We start from the raw sequence: 17,641 nt of genomic DNA on the forward strand, positions 1-17,641 counted from the left end.
TGACCTCCGGTTGGCTATCATGAGAGATACTAACCGTAAGTTGACACAACTGCGGAACCGGCCCAGCTACCTGCGAATACTGCGCTCTGTTATTCATTTCTCTGTTGATTGCAGTGGGTGGAGGGAGGGAAACGAAGTTAATGCGTCCTTCTCATTGGGTAGCAGGCTTCCGGAGGCGGGTCCTAACCCAAACCAATGAGAGAGCGGAGATCTTCAAGCGAGAAGAGGAAGAAATCATTCTGAAACTTGCTCGCCTTCCTGGTGAGGCTCACGAGGAAGAGCTGCAGATCTGATGGTATGACTTTATTCCTCTAAAACCAGAAATATTTTCAAAGGCAAGGATACAATTTCATAGTTATAATGCCGGTCGTTGTTGCTTTAGATGTGTTTTCTAACTAGAAGTTTCTGAAACTGATAACATGCCATTTAATAGATGCGCTACAAAGCAAATTTCAATTAAGATATTTGTTACTTTCTTATTCTAAAATGTGTTTTTAAACTGTACTGATTTTTCTTCAACGCTTGCATGTTTAAGATATCTAATTAAGTGCTTTGCTATTAAGTGTTGCGTCTAAATCTCAAGTAGTTCTGATTTTAGACTTTTTCCCCCAACAGTAAGTTATACCGCAAAAACGCCCCTTTTGGAATCCCTTGCCCAACACCCTTCCGTCTCAACAAACCAGGAAAGAAGAATTATAATTGCGAATGTTCTAAGCGTGTTATCTTTAACAGCAGAATTGTCATGATGGGGTCAGATTAGGCATAAAAAAAAACAGAAAAACTGGAAGCACTCAGAAGATCAGGCAGTTTCTGTGGAATGAGATTGAGTGAACGTTTCAGTTGGAACACCTGTTATCAGAACCTGACTCCTAGAGGGTACGTTTATTAAACTCTGAAGACGTTCCGTGCCGTGGGGGAGCAGCGAACGCTTAGATTTTACTGATTTAATTGTTCACCGATATTGCTGCCCCACCCCATATCTCATCCTTTGTGTTTCCCTCATACACTCATTAAAGGACCATCAGCGGCAGATTACTGGAAGTTACCAACACTCTTTGGGGCCACAATACAAGGAGGATGGCCACAAAGCATTAAAAATTGATGTATAATATACACCAAACAAGAATTAGGAATTAAGTTGAAACGACTGCATGAAATTCAGCATAAAATATTAAATTTCATTAGATGTAAATACAACGCGATTGGAAGTGACTTCTAAGATTGAAATACTCAGATGAAAGACTGGAGATACAAAGTGGTGGAAGAGGTGGACCATGAGGTGCTTTGATGCATTAAAGGATAGACTAATGGTCCATGGGGAATTTATAGGCGCATTGATCTCTCTCTGTCTGGCTATCCATCCCATAGGATGATGATGGTTCCTCAGCAGGTTGGGCAGCATCGGTGGAAACTATCAGTCAACATTTTGGGCTGGAACCCTTCGTTGGGACTGAAGAGGGAGGGGGCGGAGGCCCTGTAAAGAAGGTGGAGGGGGGAAGGAGAAGGCTGGTAGGTTCCAGGTGAAAAACCAGTAAGGGGAAAGAAAAGGGGGTGGGGGAGGGTAAGCAGGGAGGGGATAGGCAGGAAAGGTGAAGAAGGAATAGGGGAAAACACAATGAGTAGTAGAAGGAGGTGGAACCATGAGGGAGGTGATAGGCAGCTGGGGGAGGGGGCAGAGTGACATAGGGATAGGGGAGGGGAGGGGGAGGGAATTACTGGAATTTGGAGAATTCAATGTTCATACCAAGGGGTTGGAGACTACCCAGATGGTATATGAGGTGTTGCTCCTCCAACCTGAGTTTAGCCTCATTATGGCAGTAGAGGAGGCCATGTATGAACATATCCGAATGGGAATGTGAAGCAGAGTTGAAGTGGGTGGCAACCGGGAGATCCTGTCTGTTTTGGCGGATGGAGCGGAGGTGCTCGACGAAGCTGTCCCCCAATCTGCGTCGGGTTTCACCGATGTAGAGGAGGCCGCACCGGATGCAATAGAAGACCCCAACAGACTCACAAGTGAAGTGTTGCCTCACCTGGAAAGACTGTTTGGGGCCCTGAATGGTGGCAAGAGAGGAGGTGTAGGGACAGGTGTAGCACTTACGCTTACAGGTATAAGTGCCAGGTGGGAGATCCGTGGGGAGGGACGTGTGGATCAGGGAGTCGCGGAGGGATCAATCCCTGCGGAAAGTGGAGGGGGTGGAGAGGGAAAGATGTGCTTAGTGGTGGGGTCCTGTTGAAGGTGGCGGAAGTTGCAGAAGATAATGTGCTGGATCTGAAGGCTGGTGGGGTGGTAGGTGAGGACCAGGGGAACTCTGTCCCTGTTATGGTGGTGGGAGGATGGGGTGAGGGCTGAAGTGCAGGAACTGGAGGAGATGCGGGTGAGGGCATCATTGATGATGGCAGAAGGGAAAACATGATCCTTAAGGAAAGAGGACATTTGAGATGTCCTGGAACTGAAAGCCTCATCCTGGGAGCAGATGTGGTGGCGATGGAGGAACGGGAATAGGGAATGGCATTTTTGCGTGTGGCGGCGTGGGAAAAGGTAGAGTTGAGGTAGTTATGAGAGTCAGTGGGCTTGTAGAAGATGTCAGTGGACAGTCTGGAGACCGAGAGATCGAGAAAGGGGAGAGAAGTGTCCGAGATAGACCAAGTGAATTTGAGGGCTGGGTGGAAGTTTGGAGTAAAGGCGATGAAATTGACGAGCTCAGCATGGGTGCAGGAAGCAGCACCAATGTAGTCGTCAATGTAGGGAAGGAAAAATTGGGGAGTAGTACCAGAATAGGTTTGCAGCACAGACTGTTCCACATAACCAATGAAGAGGCAGGCATAGCTGGGGCCCATGCGAGTGCCCATAGCTACACCCTTGGTCTGAAGAAAGTGGGAAGAGCCAAAAGAGAAGTTATTAAGTGTGAGTTCCAGTTCCGCCAACTGGAGGAGGTTAGTGGTGGTGGGAAACCGGTGAGGTCTATTGTCCAGAAAGTAGCGGAGGGCTTTGAGGCCTTCTACCCATTGTGTTTTCCCCTATTCTTTCTTCACCTTTCCTGCCTATCACCTCCTTGCTTCCCCTCCCCCCACCCCTTTATCTTTCCCCATACTGGTTTTTCACCTGAAACCCACCAGCCTTCTCCTTCCCACCCTCCCCCACCTTCTTTATAGGGCCTCTGCCCCTTCCCTTTTCAGTCCTGACGAAGGGTTCCGGCCCGAAACATTGACTGATCGTTTCCACAGATGCTGCCCGACCTGCTGAGTTCCTCCAGCTTGTTGTGAGTGTTGGTTTGACCCCAGCATCTGCAGAGTATTTTGTGTTGATGGTTCCTTTCAGTCAGTTAGTGCGGTGGTACCCCACTCCTCAGAAAGGAACAGCGTGTGCGAGAGTGGATTTTAGCTGAGTAGGGGGTTGCACAGGTCCAGACCCACCCTCTCAACATCCCCTCCTGGATCCAGTGGCATGGTGGGGTCCAAGACAGCTGGGGGAAGCTCTGTTGCAGTGAATGGGCAGACCAAGCTTCGATGCAAGGGATGCCCTTTCCGCGCTTCACGGCACATGTTTGCTAGATGGCGGTAGACCCTATAAGAGGGTTCATCCACCCTTTGATAGGTCTTGTTTTTTGTCCTGCAGGGTGTCTAGCCACCCTCCTCACCAGGCAAGCCTGGTGGGGGAGCTGGTTTCGTCTCCGACCACCTGACTATGCGACAGGTAGTACTGGGTCACATGGTACCAGTAGCACTCAGATGAGTGACCTGACCAGATGTATTGATCTAGAATAAGGGCGGCATGGTGGCGATGCGTCCCCACCAAAGGAGGTGTAAGATGCTTCTTCCCTCTGCTAGCCTGCAGGTCACCCTTGTGCAAGGTGTAGCACCTGCTTAGCCCTCCCGATCAAGGTCACATGAAGCCAGGGGAGCAGGTGGTGGGTGGTCCTATCCACTGGTGTATATCACGGGTCCTGGCTGTGCAACGACTGACGCGGGGCAGACAACCTCTGAAGCATATTGATAGTCACTCGTCTTGTAAAGACACTGTCCAAAAGAAGGCAATGGCAAACCACTTCTGCAGAAAATATTGCTAGGAACACTTGTGGCCACGGATCGACCATGACTGCCTACGCCATACGACATGGCACATAATGACGATAACGTTCTGGAATAATTTCCTTTAAAGAGTACTACAGTGAAATACCACAGCTTTGTCCATGAGTAGCACTTGTACAGTAACATTATAAATGATCTGGATGCACTTTACATGTGAGTAAATGGAAGGAACAGCAGGCCTATGGAAATATTGTTGAAAAGATACTTGTTTAAGAGGCCGTCAAAGGAAAGACTGATGGCTTAGATAATAAATTGTAAAGCCTAGTTACCTAAAAAATGGAAAACAGTGAGGACTGTTGGAAAAGGAAGAATTGCATGAGATTAAAGTCGGAGAGAAATACAGCATTGAAACTGGCCCTTCAGCCCACTGAGTCTATGCCAGCCACTTACACTAATCCCATTTTATTTTCCCTGTATTCCGATCCATAAGATATAGGAGCAGAAGTAGGCCATTCGGCCCATCGAGTCTGCTCCACCCTTCAATCATCTGCTGCCATATTCCACCACTCACTTATACACTAAGTTACAGTGGCCAATTAACTGCACATCTTTGTGATGTGCACAGAGACTGGAGTAACCAGGTGGCATTTGCATAGGGAGGGTGTGCAAACTCCACATAGACAGCACCAAGAGTCAGGATTGAACCTGGGTCAGTGGAACTAAAATACTGCAGCTGTACTGCCTGCTTACAACTACAGGACCATAAGGAATGATGGTCATCATTGCATAATCCTATGAATACATGTTTGTAAATGAGCACTTAATGAGGAAAATGCAGTGGCTAGCTACAGTAATGCTCCAGCAATCTGGCACTCTGGTAATGACGGATAAGCAGATTTTCCTGATTATAGATGTAACATCTATTAGCAACCCAAATTATTTTAATTTCACTAAGTTTATTGGTTACACAGTAATATATGAAATTTTACAGTAAAGCTTTAGGTGTCATTAGTCTAAGTAGTTCAGCGCAATTTTGTGGGCCAAAGGGCCTTTTCTGTGCTGTGTTGTTTGGTGTATTATGTATGTTCTAAGCCAGTAAATTCAAAAGTAACAGGCAAGCACTTATGAGGAAAGCACTTTGGTCTTTAGCTTCGGAAACTGACCCATGTTTCTTACCCCTGGTATCCTGGGTTCCAACCCCAGGGCTCAGTGCACACCCCGCCCAAAGTACGGACCCTGCCCTACCCGCGATCTGCATGGCTGGCTCCGACTGCACATCCTGCTTGCATTCTGAACCTCACTCTCATGATCTGGACTAGAAACTGAACCCAAAGCTGGACCAGCTGGATTTCCAAACAATTGGATGCTGAATTATTGGAGTTTTATTTGGTGCAGGGTTCCAAAAGGTTTTTTAGCAAGTGTCATGCAATAGGCTTTTCAACAAGATTGAGGTCCATGGAATAAAATGGGCAATAGCAGTGTGAGTAGAAGTTTGCTTAATGGTTAGGAATTAAATTAGAAAGCACAATTAGAAAGGACAGGATGCACCCAGCCAACACACTTTTCGTCCCTCTTCCCTCCGGGAGAAGGCTCAGGAGCTTGAAGACTCATATGGCCAGATTTGGGAACAGCTTCTTTCCAACTGTGATAAGACTGCTGAACGGATCCTGACCCGGATCTGGGCCGTACCCTCCAAATATCCGGAGCTGCATCTTGGTTTTTTTGCACTACCTTACTTTCCCTTTTCTATTTTCTATTTATGATTTATAATTTAAATTTTTAATATTTACTATCGATTTGTACTCCAGGGAGCGCAAAGCACAGAATCAAATATCGCTGTGATGATTGTAAGCTCTCGTATCAATTGTTTGGCGACAATAAAGTAATATTGAAGTAATTAAGATATATATGAGAAGTTTGGAGATGTAGGTGATAGTTTGTTTAAGAAGTGGTGAGGTAGAATAAGAAAAAAATGAAGTATACAGGCCCCATGGATGGAGTACAAGATAAAGGAAGTCATAATGATCTTTACAACTCTGGTTTGGCCACAACTGGAATATTGTATCCAGTCTCGGGTGTCACACTTCAGAAAAGATCCAAAGGCTTTAGAAAGGGTGCAGAAGAGATTTTCTGAAATGATTCTAGAAATAAATGAGTTTAATGTTATAGGTAGACTGAAGGAACTATTGTAGTTCTAAGTGAAACAGCTGTGACTCCAAGAGGATCTGTAGCAGTATTTATAATCATGAAGTGTTTTAGAGAGTATGAAGAGTAGAAAGAGTTCACAGAGTGCCCATGAACCTGGGAATGGAGAATGGAAGTGATTGACAAAATAACAGCAGAGGTCTGAGTATGGGTCCTGGTGGAACACCACTAGTCGCAAACCTCCAGCTGAAAGAAAGTCCCATTGAGTACTGCCCTCTGTTTTCTATGGGCAACCAATTCTGAATCCAAACAGCCAATTCACCATGGATCCAATACACTTAATCTAGTAGATAATTCAATGCCTTACTAAAATCTGCACAAAGTCAAGTTCCTAATTAGACTATCATTTGCCTAGCGCTCATAAATCTTATTTCTAAGAATCCTCTCTAGTAACTGACATGAGACTTAGCAGTCTATAGTTTCCAGAATTATCTCTTCATGAATAATGGAATACCATTAACTAATTGCTTGTCCTCCAGGACTCACCTGTGGCTAGAGGGGACACAAAGATCTTGTTGAGGCCCCAGCAATCTCATCTGTTGCCACTCTCAATAACCTTGGGTATAGCCCATCAGGCCTTGGGGCTTAGCCACTTTAGTATTCCTCTAGAGGCTCAAAACTATCTTTTTTATCTTGAAATGCCCCAGCAAAGTAGCATTTTCCACACTGATCTCCTGATACTTAATGTCCTTTCCCTTGGTAAATCCTGATGCAAAGCACTCAATTAGAACTTCACCCACATCCTCCACCTCCGAGCACACATTCCCTCCTTCATTCATGAGTTGTCTTTATGCTCCCTAATTATCTTCTTGCTCTTGATATATGTATAGAATTCCTTGGGATTCTCTTTGATCCTACTTGTCAAGGACATTTCATGGGTCCTCCTGACTTTCCTAATTCCCTAATATGAGTTCTTTAATGGCTTCTTTACAATCCTCGAGTTCAGTTTGATTACAGCTTCCTGAACTTTATATGCATTTCCTCTTTCTCCTTATCTAAATTCACCACCTCTCTCAATGTCCAAGGTTCTCTTACCTTGCTATCCTTCTTGTTGGAATATACTTGTTCCATACTTGGTGCAGTTTGGCTTTAAATGTCCTCCACTTGTTAGATGTGGACTTGCATGACACAGCTGTCCCCAATTGACTCTCCCTAGTTCCAGGGCCATGGTTCCTGAGTGTGTGTGTTAGGGTGGGGGGTGGAAAGTTGGTAGTATAATACCATCAGATTGGTAGTACCTTTCTTATTTTTGCATTTTCACCCACATAGACTCACAGATGAGCCTTCCGTTATGTCCCCACTGAGTGCATCTGTGATAATGCCTTTCTGGTTTCACTTCTGTGAAGAGCTATAGAAATAGTTTTTCAAATTGAATGTAAGATGACTTGATAGTTACATTAACTGTTGGTTATACAGCTTTTGAACCTGTGAATCTGTTCTAATATTTAGAGGAGTAACTTATGACAGCAAAATCTGAATTGTGTTTTTTGGTATAAATCTCTCAAGTTATCAATGCAATTTTTTAGATTAGATTATGAAGACATGCAGTCCTCTTTTATTGTCATTTAGTAATGCATGCATTAAGAAATGATACAATATTTCCTCCGGTGTGATATCACAAAACACAGGACAGACCAAGACTGAAAAAAAACTAACAAAACCACATAATTATAACATATAGTTACAACAGTGCAACAATATCATAACTTGATTTCTTGATAAATGCAGCCTACCTTATTTATCTTGCATAATAGCATGTTCAATTAGCATTCAAAAGAAGGTGAATCACTCCCCTTTGCAATATCAATGATATCCATAACATAATGTATTAAAATGTTGTGGGCAAAGAGTTAAAAGCATTGAGTAATGTTGGTTAAACCTGTACTTATTAACAAGGACATCTTCCTCAACAGCAAAATAGTCTCAGATACATTAGCTGTATCATCAACACTGGTTTACTGGAAACACATACCACTTCTCCAAATCCAGTACATATTGGATTACCTTATAATAGCTACAAAAGAGACATTTGCTATCAGTGGAGCATTTAACATCTTTGGCAATGCTCTTTGCTGCATCTTATTTTCAAGTGTGTATTACACTGTCATTTTGTGGTTCATTACAGGTCCGTTGAAAGCATTGCCAATTTATATTCCACACACTGAGTATTGTTGCTTATTAAGATGGCATACATGACTGTGGAGAAGAAAACAGATTCAATCCTGCACCTTACGAGGTCTCCTGGTATTAGATCATGGTCTGTGTTAGTTGGTAAGTGCGTGGTAATTAAATCACTTTCTAATGGTAGCAGTCTCACTTCTAAATAATTAGGATGTAGGTTCAAATTCCACAAAAGTAGGCCAGTGTTATACAACAGCAGTGCCATCTTACTGAATACTATCTTTTGAATGATGCTTTCAGACTAGAATCTAATGTGCCTCATCTGTAATTTTAGATGAATACTAAGGATTCCATGAGATTAATTTTTAAAAGAAGATTTAAAAAATAGTTTCATATAGTTTTGTTGCTTCCACAGAATAAGTGCAGCAGAGCAAGTCCTACACATGAAAAATTAATAGAATGGGGTGTTTGAGAACTTTATTCAACAATTAATTACTTTGGTCTTCAGCAATAGAAGTTTGTGGATCAGTTAGTATCAGCAGGAAAAAGATTTCACCAGAAATTTTATGATTAAGAGAATAGTTATCAGTGAAATGTTTTTTCTGTCTTCTGCAGGAATTGGTTCTATTGGTTTAGCTGCTGCCTGCTACAGTACAGGTGAGAAAAATCATGATCTAATCTTATATCTGTAACATATTTACAGTTCTTTACAGATTTGAAAACAAGTAGGCATTTGCAATCATACCGAATTAAAGGGAACCTGGAACATAATAGAAACTGCAGTTAACAGAAATAATTGACAAACATTATGCTTGGAAAGATGAAGCAGGAATGGATTACATGATAACACAATCAATATTATTTTCTGTAGAGGCCTTTTGGATGATGATAAAACTGCAGATTAAATGAATGAAGTAAAATGTGAAAATGAATATTGTAGGATTTTATGATGTTATTGGACGTAAATCCACTAATTCAAATAGAAGCAGCTCCCTTTATGCATGTAGTCCGACCTGTCTAATTTTCTGATGTTTATTGTGCCCAAGTGGTCAATTGCGGCTAGATAGTTAGTTGCCATCAGTCTGTCTCGAAGGACAATGAGTGATGATCATCAGCATCACAAGCCTGGGTGGGAAATATGGAGATCCTGAGATGCCCAGTCATCAAGATCCCCTTCATGTCCTCGTGAGTGTAGTCAAAAGGAATGCTCATGAAGCAATACGTTTGGCACCAGCTTGTCTGCAGGAGCTGCCGGAAGGGTGTTCAATTGCATCCAGCCACCTTAGGGGCTCCACTCCAGATTTCCTGTCTGGGTTTATTCCTGTGGCCTTGGTCTCTCCCGAGGCTGCCCACAAGGCAGTGGAGCTACTTGCCCATAGCTGGGGATCTGGTTCACGAGCACCAGGACGTGTCCACACACTGGAGGGCCTGCGTGCTACATGTGTAGGGGCCAGACCTCCTCCCCGTCCTCTGTAGTTCAGCCTGAGTCCGAAAGGTGTTCAGTTTCAATGTGTCTAAGGAGGAGGCAAGACATGAGGCTTTCTGTTGGAGATGGTATGTACTGACAGGGGGAGACTTGCACATTCAGCTCTCCTTTTCGCAAGACTGTTAGCCAGTGGTGGAAGTTGAAAATGAGAGTGACAAGCACTACCCACTACACTTCGATTGTCCATCGAAATCCGATGACAACGTCCACTCCTTTAACGGTGAGTTCTTTGATGTCAATACAGTCCTATCCTGGACCCATAAGCTCTATTGCAGGTGGGACATGTATATGGTGGCAACCATGGCTGCATTTCTCTTGTCTTCTGGTTGTTCTTTCCATCTCCAGAATACGAACTCCGCCCCTACACGGCTGTTGCCAACTGGCACGGCCAGCAGCAACATCCTCCAGGTCCTCGGGTCTGATCTTGCACTTCTTTAAAGCATTCTTCATCTGATCCTTAAAGCGCTTCTTCGGCCTTCCAGCTGAGCATCGACCATGATGTAGCTGGTCGTATAACACTCTGCAGGGTAGCTGATATGGGGGCATCCTCATCACGTGCCCCAGCCACTGCAGCTAACGCTGGGTGATCATGGCTTCAATACTCTTGTAGTTGGTCTTTACAAGTATTTCAGTGTGAGGCACCCGCTCACGCCAGGTAATTCCCAGGATGCGCTGGAGGCAGCTTATGTGGAAGTGCTCCAAGGACTTGATGTGACGGCTGTAGGTTACCCAAGCTTCACAGTTATAAAGGAGGGTGGTGACACAGACCGCTTGGTATACAGTGACCTTTGTGGAGGGACGAAGGCTCCTGTTCTGAAAGGCTCTACGCCAAAGTCTCCCAAAGGCAGCTGATGCCTGTTTAATGTGGCTCTGGATGTCATTGTCAATGCTGCTATCCTCAGAGAGAATGCTCCCCAGGTATTTGAAAGATGACACTACTGACTACCACACTAGACGCATCATAACAAACCATTTTGACACCTATGGCTAGATATTAACCAAGGAAAAACACAACTTACCTCTATTCTGAAATTGTCAGATTGTTGTGATGGCAAAAGCAGGCGATAAGGTGTTTGTGAAGAGTGTGACATCAAAATTTTGTCTGTTGATAAATAAATTGACTACTACTGGGAAAGTGCAGATTTGAACCTTGTTCTTCCCTTACCTTAGTAATCACTGGCAGGATTGAGTTATCTAATTATTAACAAGAAATGGGTGGATAACCTAGACTTAGGATAAACTTAGTTACTATGCATTCGTTTCTGTTCCAGACAAACATGCTGAATACAAAATGTAGCACTGTAAAATATTATTGAATGGAAATCATCTGAACTTAAATGTAAATTACTAAACAAATGCAGTTTTTTTTCATTTTCACTGCCAAATCTTTTGGAGTAAGTTGCTTATGTTTTGTAGAACTGATTTTTATTCTCTTTTAAACTTGACATTGAAGATGGCACTTTCTGCTGCTGTACTCGGATACCTTTGTATCACACAGTAAATCAAATAGCTTAACATTCAGTACTTAATGTTTGCACTCCAGCTTCAGTTTAGAAAGGTTTCATTATGTTCTAAAAACTTCTAAGAACGTATGATGCTGTTGGGTCACTTGATAGCAAATAATACAAGTTTGTAGCTGCACAGAAGGCAACTGAAAGTATATGCACTTAAAGTTTATGATCTTGGATCAGTTTTCAACTCTTGTTTTGCCACTGTGAGTGCAGGAAAAAGGATTGGATGGACAAATGTTTGGACTGGATTTAAGACTGTTAATAGAAAGTTACAAATTAAACCTGCCCAGTTAAAATATTCAAAAAATTGTTTTGAAGTGAACTGCATTGTGTTTTCACCTGACATTTCATGAACCTTTCACCTTATGGTACACCTTCACTGCACTTTCTCTGTAACTGTAACATTCTATTCTGCATTCTGTTATTGCTTTCCCTTCTAATAGAAAGATAGATCCCAAAGAAAATTACAGTGTCATGGTAGCATTACAAGTGCACAGATATACAAATATTAGAGAAGTAAGATAGAAAATAATTTATTTCAAACAGACTTAACAGGAGGGGGTCATCACTTCCCTGGCTATAGACTGATTCATTATAGAGCAAATGACATTACATAGAGCTCTTTGGAGCAGCACGATTGTCTTAGTCTATTATTAAAAGTGTTTCTCTGTTCAGCCAAGGTGGCATAAAGAGGGTGAGAAACATTTTCCATAATTGCCAGGATTTTCTCCAGGTCCTTTGTTCTACCACAGCCCCCAATGTATCCAGTTTGACTCCTATAACACAGCCAGTCTTTCTAATCAGTTTATTGAGCCTGTTGGCATCACTTGTGTGATGCTGTGTTAATACGTCCATATACTGATCTTGTGAAATGGTCTGTGCAGATGACATGCAAAAGGAAGTTTTTCACTGTAAATGTGACTATAATCCAATTACCAATTAAGAAAATATCTTAAACTTGAAAAAATCTGCAGATACTGGAAATCGAAAGCAACACACACAAAGTGCTGGAGGAACTGAGCAGGTCAGGCAGCATCTATGGAAGAAGATTTAAACTTCTTCAGGCTAGGCATCCCTTAAGGAGAATTCGCAGATGCTGCCTGACCTGCTGAGTTCCTCCAGAATATTGTGCGTGTTGCTTAAGAAAATATCTTGCAATTTGTGTTCTGCTGGACTCCAAGGTAATTTGAAATTGCATTAAATGATGCTGTGTTCTGGCTATGTATTTACTACTGTGAAGACAAGATCAAATAAATGTATTTATTTCTTTTTGCAGATAATTGGGCATGGAAGTTATTCTACGTCGCAGGGTGCATTTTTGTAGCCATACAAAACTTGGAAGACTGGGAGGTAGGAAAGTACTTGTCTATGTAAGGTTTGTCTTCAGTATTTATGGTGTTTCTGTAAAGATAATTCATGGTTATGCATTACTTTAATACTACTTGTGAAATGAAGCAATTAATGTGACTGAGTATTTGGTGTTTATCAGGGTGTTCGTTGCACTTGGATCTTTCTCTCTAAGTTTTAGATTGCTCCCTCAGAAACCACCGCATTGGCGGGTTCAATTGAACCTTGGCCACAGTTAATAGCAGTAAAATGGAAGAATAAATTTCACCAATTTCACTCCACATGTCATTCGTGCTTGTGGTTTCTGTTCTTTAGATATCTTTGAATTCACATCCCTATGCAAATACTTGCCAACTAATCTCAAGTTATAATCAGAAAAGTTGAGTTTATTGTACATGGACACACAGATGCAATGAAAAACTGATTTGCAGCAACATCACAGGGAAATTGCATCATATAAATAGCGTTCACAGGTAAAACATAAGTTATACAAATTTTTTACAAGAAACACTGTCAAAATAAAAAAGTAAATTTTAGTGTAGAATGGCCAAGGTGTTCATAGTTCAACACACGCAAGTTAGGTAACAAATATAGAGGGGAATAACCGTCGATGTTTCAGGACAAGGCTTTCACAGGGATTGGAAAAGAAGGAGGTAGAAGCCAGACTATTAAGGTGGTAGGGGGAAGAAGTTGCTGGAAATTAAAGAAATTAATGTTCGTCCCATCAAGTTGAAGGCTGCCCAGACAGAGTACGAGTTGTTGCTCCCCCAGGCTGAGTTTGGCCTCATCATGGCAGTAAAGGAGGTCATGAACAGACATGTCAGAATGGGAAGTTGAATTGAAACGGGTAACCATGAGAAAATCCTGCTTCTTACAGCGGACAGAGTGAAAGTTCTTGGCAAAATGGTCACCCAGTCTGTAATGGGTCTCACTGATGTAAAGCAGGCTGCACTGGATACAATAGATGACACCAATGGACTCACAAGTGAACTGTTGCCTCACTTGGAAGGGCTGTTTAAGGTCCTGAATAGTGGTGAGAGAGGGGTTTAGGGGCATTTATAGCACTTGTCATGCTTGTAGGGCTAAATGCTAGGAGGGAGATCAATGCGGTGCTAACCTGCAGTAATTAGTGTTTTGCTGGTTGATTCAAGAACCAAAAGGATGAAGGGGAGTAGCTGTTGTTGAACCAGGTGATATAAGACTTCTGTACTTTCTGTCTGATGGTAGCTGTGAAAAGATGGCGGCCCAGATTGTGTGCCAAGTTCATATTCAACAATTGAATTGAGAACTTTTGAATTATTATCTGAGTTTTGGCAAGTGACAAAAATTTAAATGGGGAAAGCTCTACATTTGCAGTTGTGAATGCGTGCACCATCTGCTGTCTGCTGAGCATCACCTTTTATACTTGATGAATAAAAACTTTGTATGTAGTTTGAATATAATGATAACTGGCAAGAAGTAAGAATGCAGGACTTTTGTGTTTTTCTATTTGTTTAATGCTGATACCTCTTCTGCTTTTCAGGAAGTTCTGTTTGACAAGATTAAAGGAACTGCAATTCTTAAGAACTTTAACCTTTATACGAGGATACTGACCATGTGGTCTAACAGCCAGGAACAAGGTGAGGTGCTAATTATTATCTCTTCCATCAAATAGCTTTTTGGCCTCAATGAAAAATTCTTTGAACGTGATGACAGAAATCTTAAAGTATATTGAAGTGGTGGAGAAATAACTACTCATTTCGTACAGAACAGGAATGATTTATTTTTAGTTCATGTAGGTTGCCAGAGGGCAGCATGGTAGCGCAGTTAGTGCATCGCTTTACCCTATCAGTGACGCAGGTTCAGTTCCCGCTGTGGTCTCTAAGGATTTTGTGTGAGGATACTGTTAAATTGGGTGTTGATGGGCGGCGTAGCTGAAAGGACTGGAAAGGCCCACCCTGCCCTGTATCTCAATTAATTAATTAATATTTTAAAATCTGTCTAAAATATTGAGCCAGGGAAAAGGCTAAAACAAAGCTTGGGCCCTTCATGGAAAGACCAGCATCTTAATGTCAGCCTTTGCAACAGGGCAGAAACAATGCATGTGGCTTCTTCTGTAGATTTCACCTTAATGCAATAACGTGGGCCAGTTTCTCTTTACCATGTTCAAGGAGCATTGAGTGGCATCACCGTGTGCTATAATTTTTATGCTAGTTTTGCTTATGCTACTGACTCACAGCAGTCTGTTTATAGTTGTGACGCAGATTCAGCATATTCATGATGTGACTGTGGAGGAGGAGAGAATACGCTATTTGGGCAAAGGTTATGTTGTTGTACTGAGATTTTCAGCTGGGTTTTCACATCCACTTACCCAAAGTGCAGTGCTGGGTAATCAAAGGTAAACTCTTTGTTTATTGAATCAATTGGATTGTGAAATATATTAATCTAAGTTATATTAACTTTATGTTGGAGAACTAGAAAAAGTGTTTATATTGAGGTTTCACACATTTGTGCTGAATTATTACTTAACTTGTATAAGTTCCTGCTAATTAAATTATTTTTCATATTTTCTATATCAGCATCTCCTGAAGTGCAACTGATGGCCTTACACCAAACGGATAGTCTGGATTCATGATTATCCACACAATTGTGCAGCTGTTGAAATACCAGCTGAGAAACAGATGAGAGGGAAAATTTAGGAGAGAAGGTAGTTTTAGAAAGTTGTTGTTTTGAATCTTCAAACTGAACATAGGATCCCAGATGTCTAGGAGGAAATCATGCTTGTTCTCAGATCAAATAGTGAGCAAAGCACAAGAATGTAATACAGAAAAAAAATATTATTTTTACATTTACCATGAAGGACAAAACAAGTAGGAACCAGCAAATTAACATATGATAACTTAGCAATGTTATGAAGCGCCTTCTACAGCCACTGTTGATAAGCGAAAGTAAATTAGAATCCATAAATTGTGTTTTCTTGTGAGATGAATGCAGAAACCACTGTAAAGTACAGCCTTGAAGACAAATAAAATCTGTACCAGTGATTTTGAAGGACAATCCACTTAGTCCCAATTATTTCCTGTCAGTCTGTATTCCAGACAATTTCCCATCATATGCTTACCCAGTTCAGTTTTAAAGGATAGTATTGACTTTATACCTTCCACGTAAACATCCTATCCACTTGTTGCACCAAAATGCTTTTCCCGAAGTTTGCATTTCTAATTTGTCGTCTTTCTCCTCTTTCCACAGTGATGTGAGGGCCATAGCGGAACTTATAATCAACTTTCTGAATCTTAACAAACCTGCCTTTGATGAGAAAGCAGAATTGTCTGCAGACAGCAGTGAAAGTACTGGCAGTGACAATGAAACAAACTGATGATTAATGGCAGAAAGCGGTTCACGGACATTTCGAACACAACTAAAGTAAACCAAAGGCTTTTAGCGTCTGACAATGTTGTGGAACATTAAAAGATCATCTATAAATACACCACTTATGAAAGTATTGTGATCAATCAGTGCTCAACACTTAACAATGAGGCAAACTTCTTCCCCAGTGCAATAAACTATACTTTTCACATTCCATCATTGAATGCTTGCTAAGACAGTGGGTTGCTTTAAATGTGTACAATAGATTGTGCAAACTGCCAAAAATAATATCCATCTAGGAAAATTGGAATGGAGAAATTAATTTTGTATTTATTTTGACTATTCCAGTTCAAAAGAAGTGGTACATTGTGAAAATACTGCTCTTGCCTCATAGCTCCAGAAACCCATGTTCAATCCTGAACTTTGGTGCTGTCCATGTGAATGCTGCTTGTTCTCCCTGTGGTAACTTGGGTTGCCCATGGGTGCTCCAGTTTCCTTACACATGCTAAAAATGTGCTTATTGGGTCATTAACTAGTTATTGTAAATTACCCTCAGTTTAGGTAGATGGGAAGAGAATGGAGCTGATGGGCATGAGAGAGAGAGAAAATAGTTTGCTGTGAAATAAGTGGTAGATTGGATTTGATGGGATTATTGAAATTGTCAGCATAGCCCTGATAGGCTGAATGGTCTCCTGCATCAAAAGGAGAGATAATATGTAAATATTCTGCCTACAGCCACTTAAAACTTTTTTCTGGGGTTTCTTATGAAAGATTGTTTATACAATGTGTTGCAAAAGCATCAATTTTGGATATAGCAACATAATGAGGAATTAGAATAGTTTAGACACCGAGTAGTTTGTGTTGTAAATTGAAATTATTTAGAATGGCTAAATAGATTTTGCATGAACTCCCTGTTCTGACAGCCCCATTTTATTTTGAGTTTACATTTTTGTCCAGCTATTATTGGAGCTACTACTTAATACTAAACATAGGTCAAGTTATCATCTATGAAAAGAATATTTCAGCTTAATAATGGTATTTCGGATTTCCTGCATCTGCAGTAATTGCTTGTACAATTCTGAATAATTTGTGTTCACTATTTTTAAATAAAAATCATTGTGAAAGGATAAATGTTTAGAAATATTTATTGAATATTTAAAGAAATGGATTGCAAAATCTTGGATTAAGTAAAAGGGAAGGTGAGTGCGGGAGAGGTTGCTGAAGTTCCCAAAATAAAGAATAAGACAAAAAGTTTAGAAAGGGTTCAGAATTTAACTTCAGACAACACGGAGCGGAAATTGAAGGGAAGGGTGGTGAATTCAGGACTCAGTGTGTTAACTTGAATAAACAAGAGATACAAAATAGGGTAGATGATCTAGTAGATCAAAATAAGGTAGTTGATTAGATTGGAAGAAGTGTACAGACGCAGTAGCTCGTCATTGTGCAAGGCAGCTGAGATTTAAAACGCGAGGAGTTTCTTTCAGTGGGAGATTTGATTAGGAGAAGTGCGCAGACGCAGTAGTTCGTCAATGCGCAAGGCTGCTAAGAAGATTCCCGGAAAAAAGGGAGACGCTGCCCAGCAGAGCGGTGTTCGAGG

The 17,641-nt window shown here is 41.5% G+C and overlaps 2 protein-coding genes across 4 annotated transcripts in view; one reads left to right on the forward strand and one right to left on the reverse strand.

The window, feature by feature from the left end:
• The window catches only part of narf (nuclear prelamin A recognition factor), a 28,961-nt gene extending 28,825 nt beyond the window's left edge, over positions 1–136 (reverse strand). The window contains exon 1 of the mRNA XM_072242646.1: positions 35–136. The gene's annotated coding sequence lies outside the window, so the exon portion shown is untranslated. The remainder of the gene's footprint in view (positions 1–34) is intronic.
• cybc1 (cytochrome b-245 chaperone 1) lies at positions 104–17,156 on the forward strand. Of its 3 annotated transcripts, XM_072242650.1 has the most exons (8): positions 104–295; positions 616–876; positions 8,360–8,505; positions 8,971–9,012; positions 12,629–12,702; positions 14,222–14,318; positions 14,932–15,076; positions 15,928–17,156. In XM_072242650.1, the coding sequence occupies exons 3-8, from the start codon at positions 8,418–8,420 to the stop codon at positions 16,052–16,054; spliced, it is 573 nt and encodes a 190-aa protein (XP_072098751.1). In that variant the 5' UTR covers positions 104–295; positions 616–876; positions 8,360–8,417; the 3' UTR covers positions 16,055–17,156. The 3 variants fall into 3 exon arrangements, with proteins under 3 accessions (XP_072098751.1, XP_072098752.1, XP_072098750.1); XM_072242651.1 differs by lacking the exon at positions 616–876 and having other exon boundaries at positions 104–335; XM_072242649.1 differs by lacking the exon at positions 616–876 and having other exon boundaries at positions 105–295.
• Positions 17,157–17,641: the final 485 nt, after the last annotated feature.

This window comes from Mobula birostris, chromosome 24 (assembly GCF_030028105.1).
Source record: "Mobula birostris isolate sMobBir1 chromosome 24, sMobBir1.hap1, whole genome shotgun sequence".
NCBI classification, from domain to species: Eukaryota; Metazoa; Chordata; class Chondrichthyes; order Myliobatiformes; family Myliobatidae; genus Mobula; species Mobula birostris.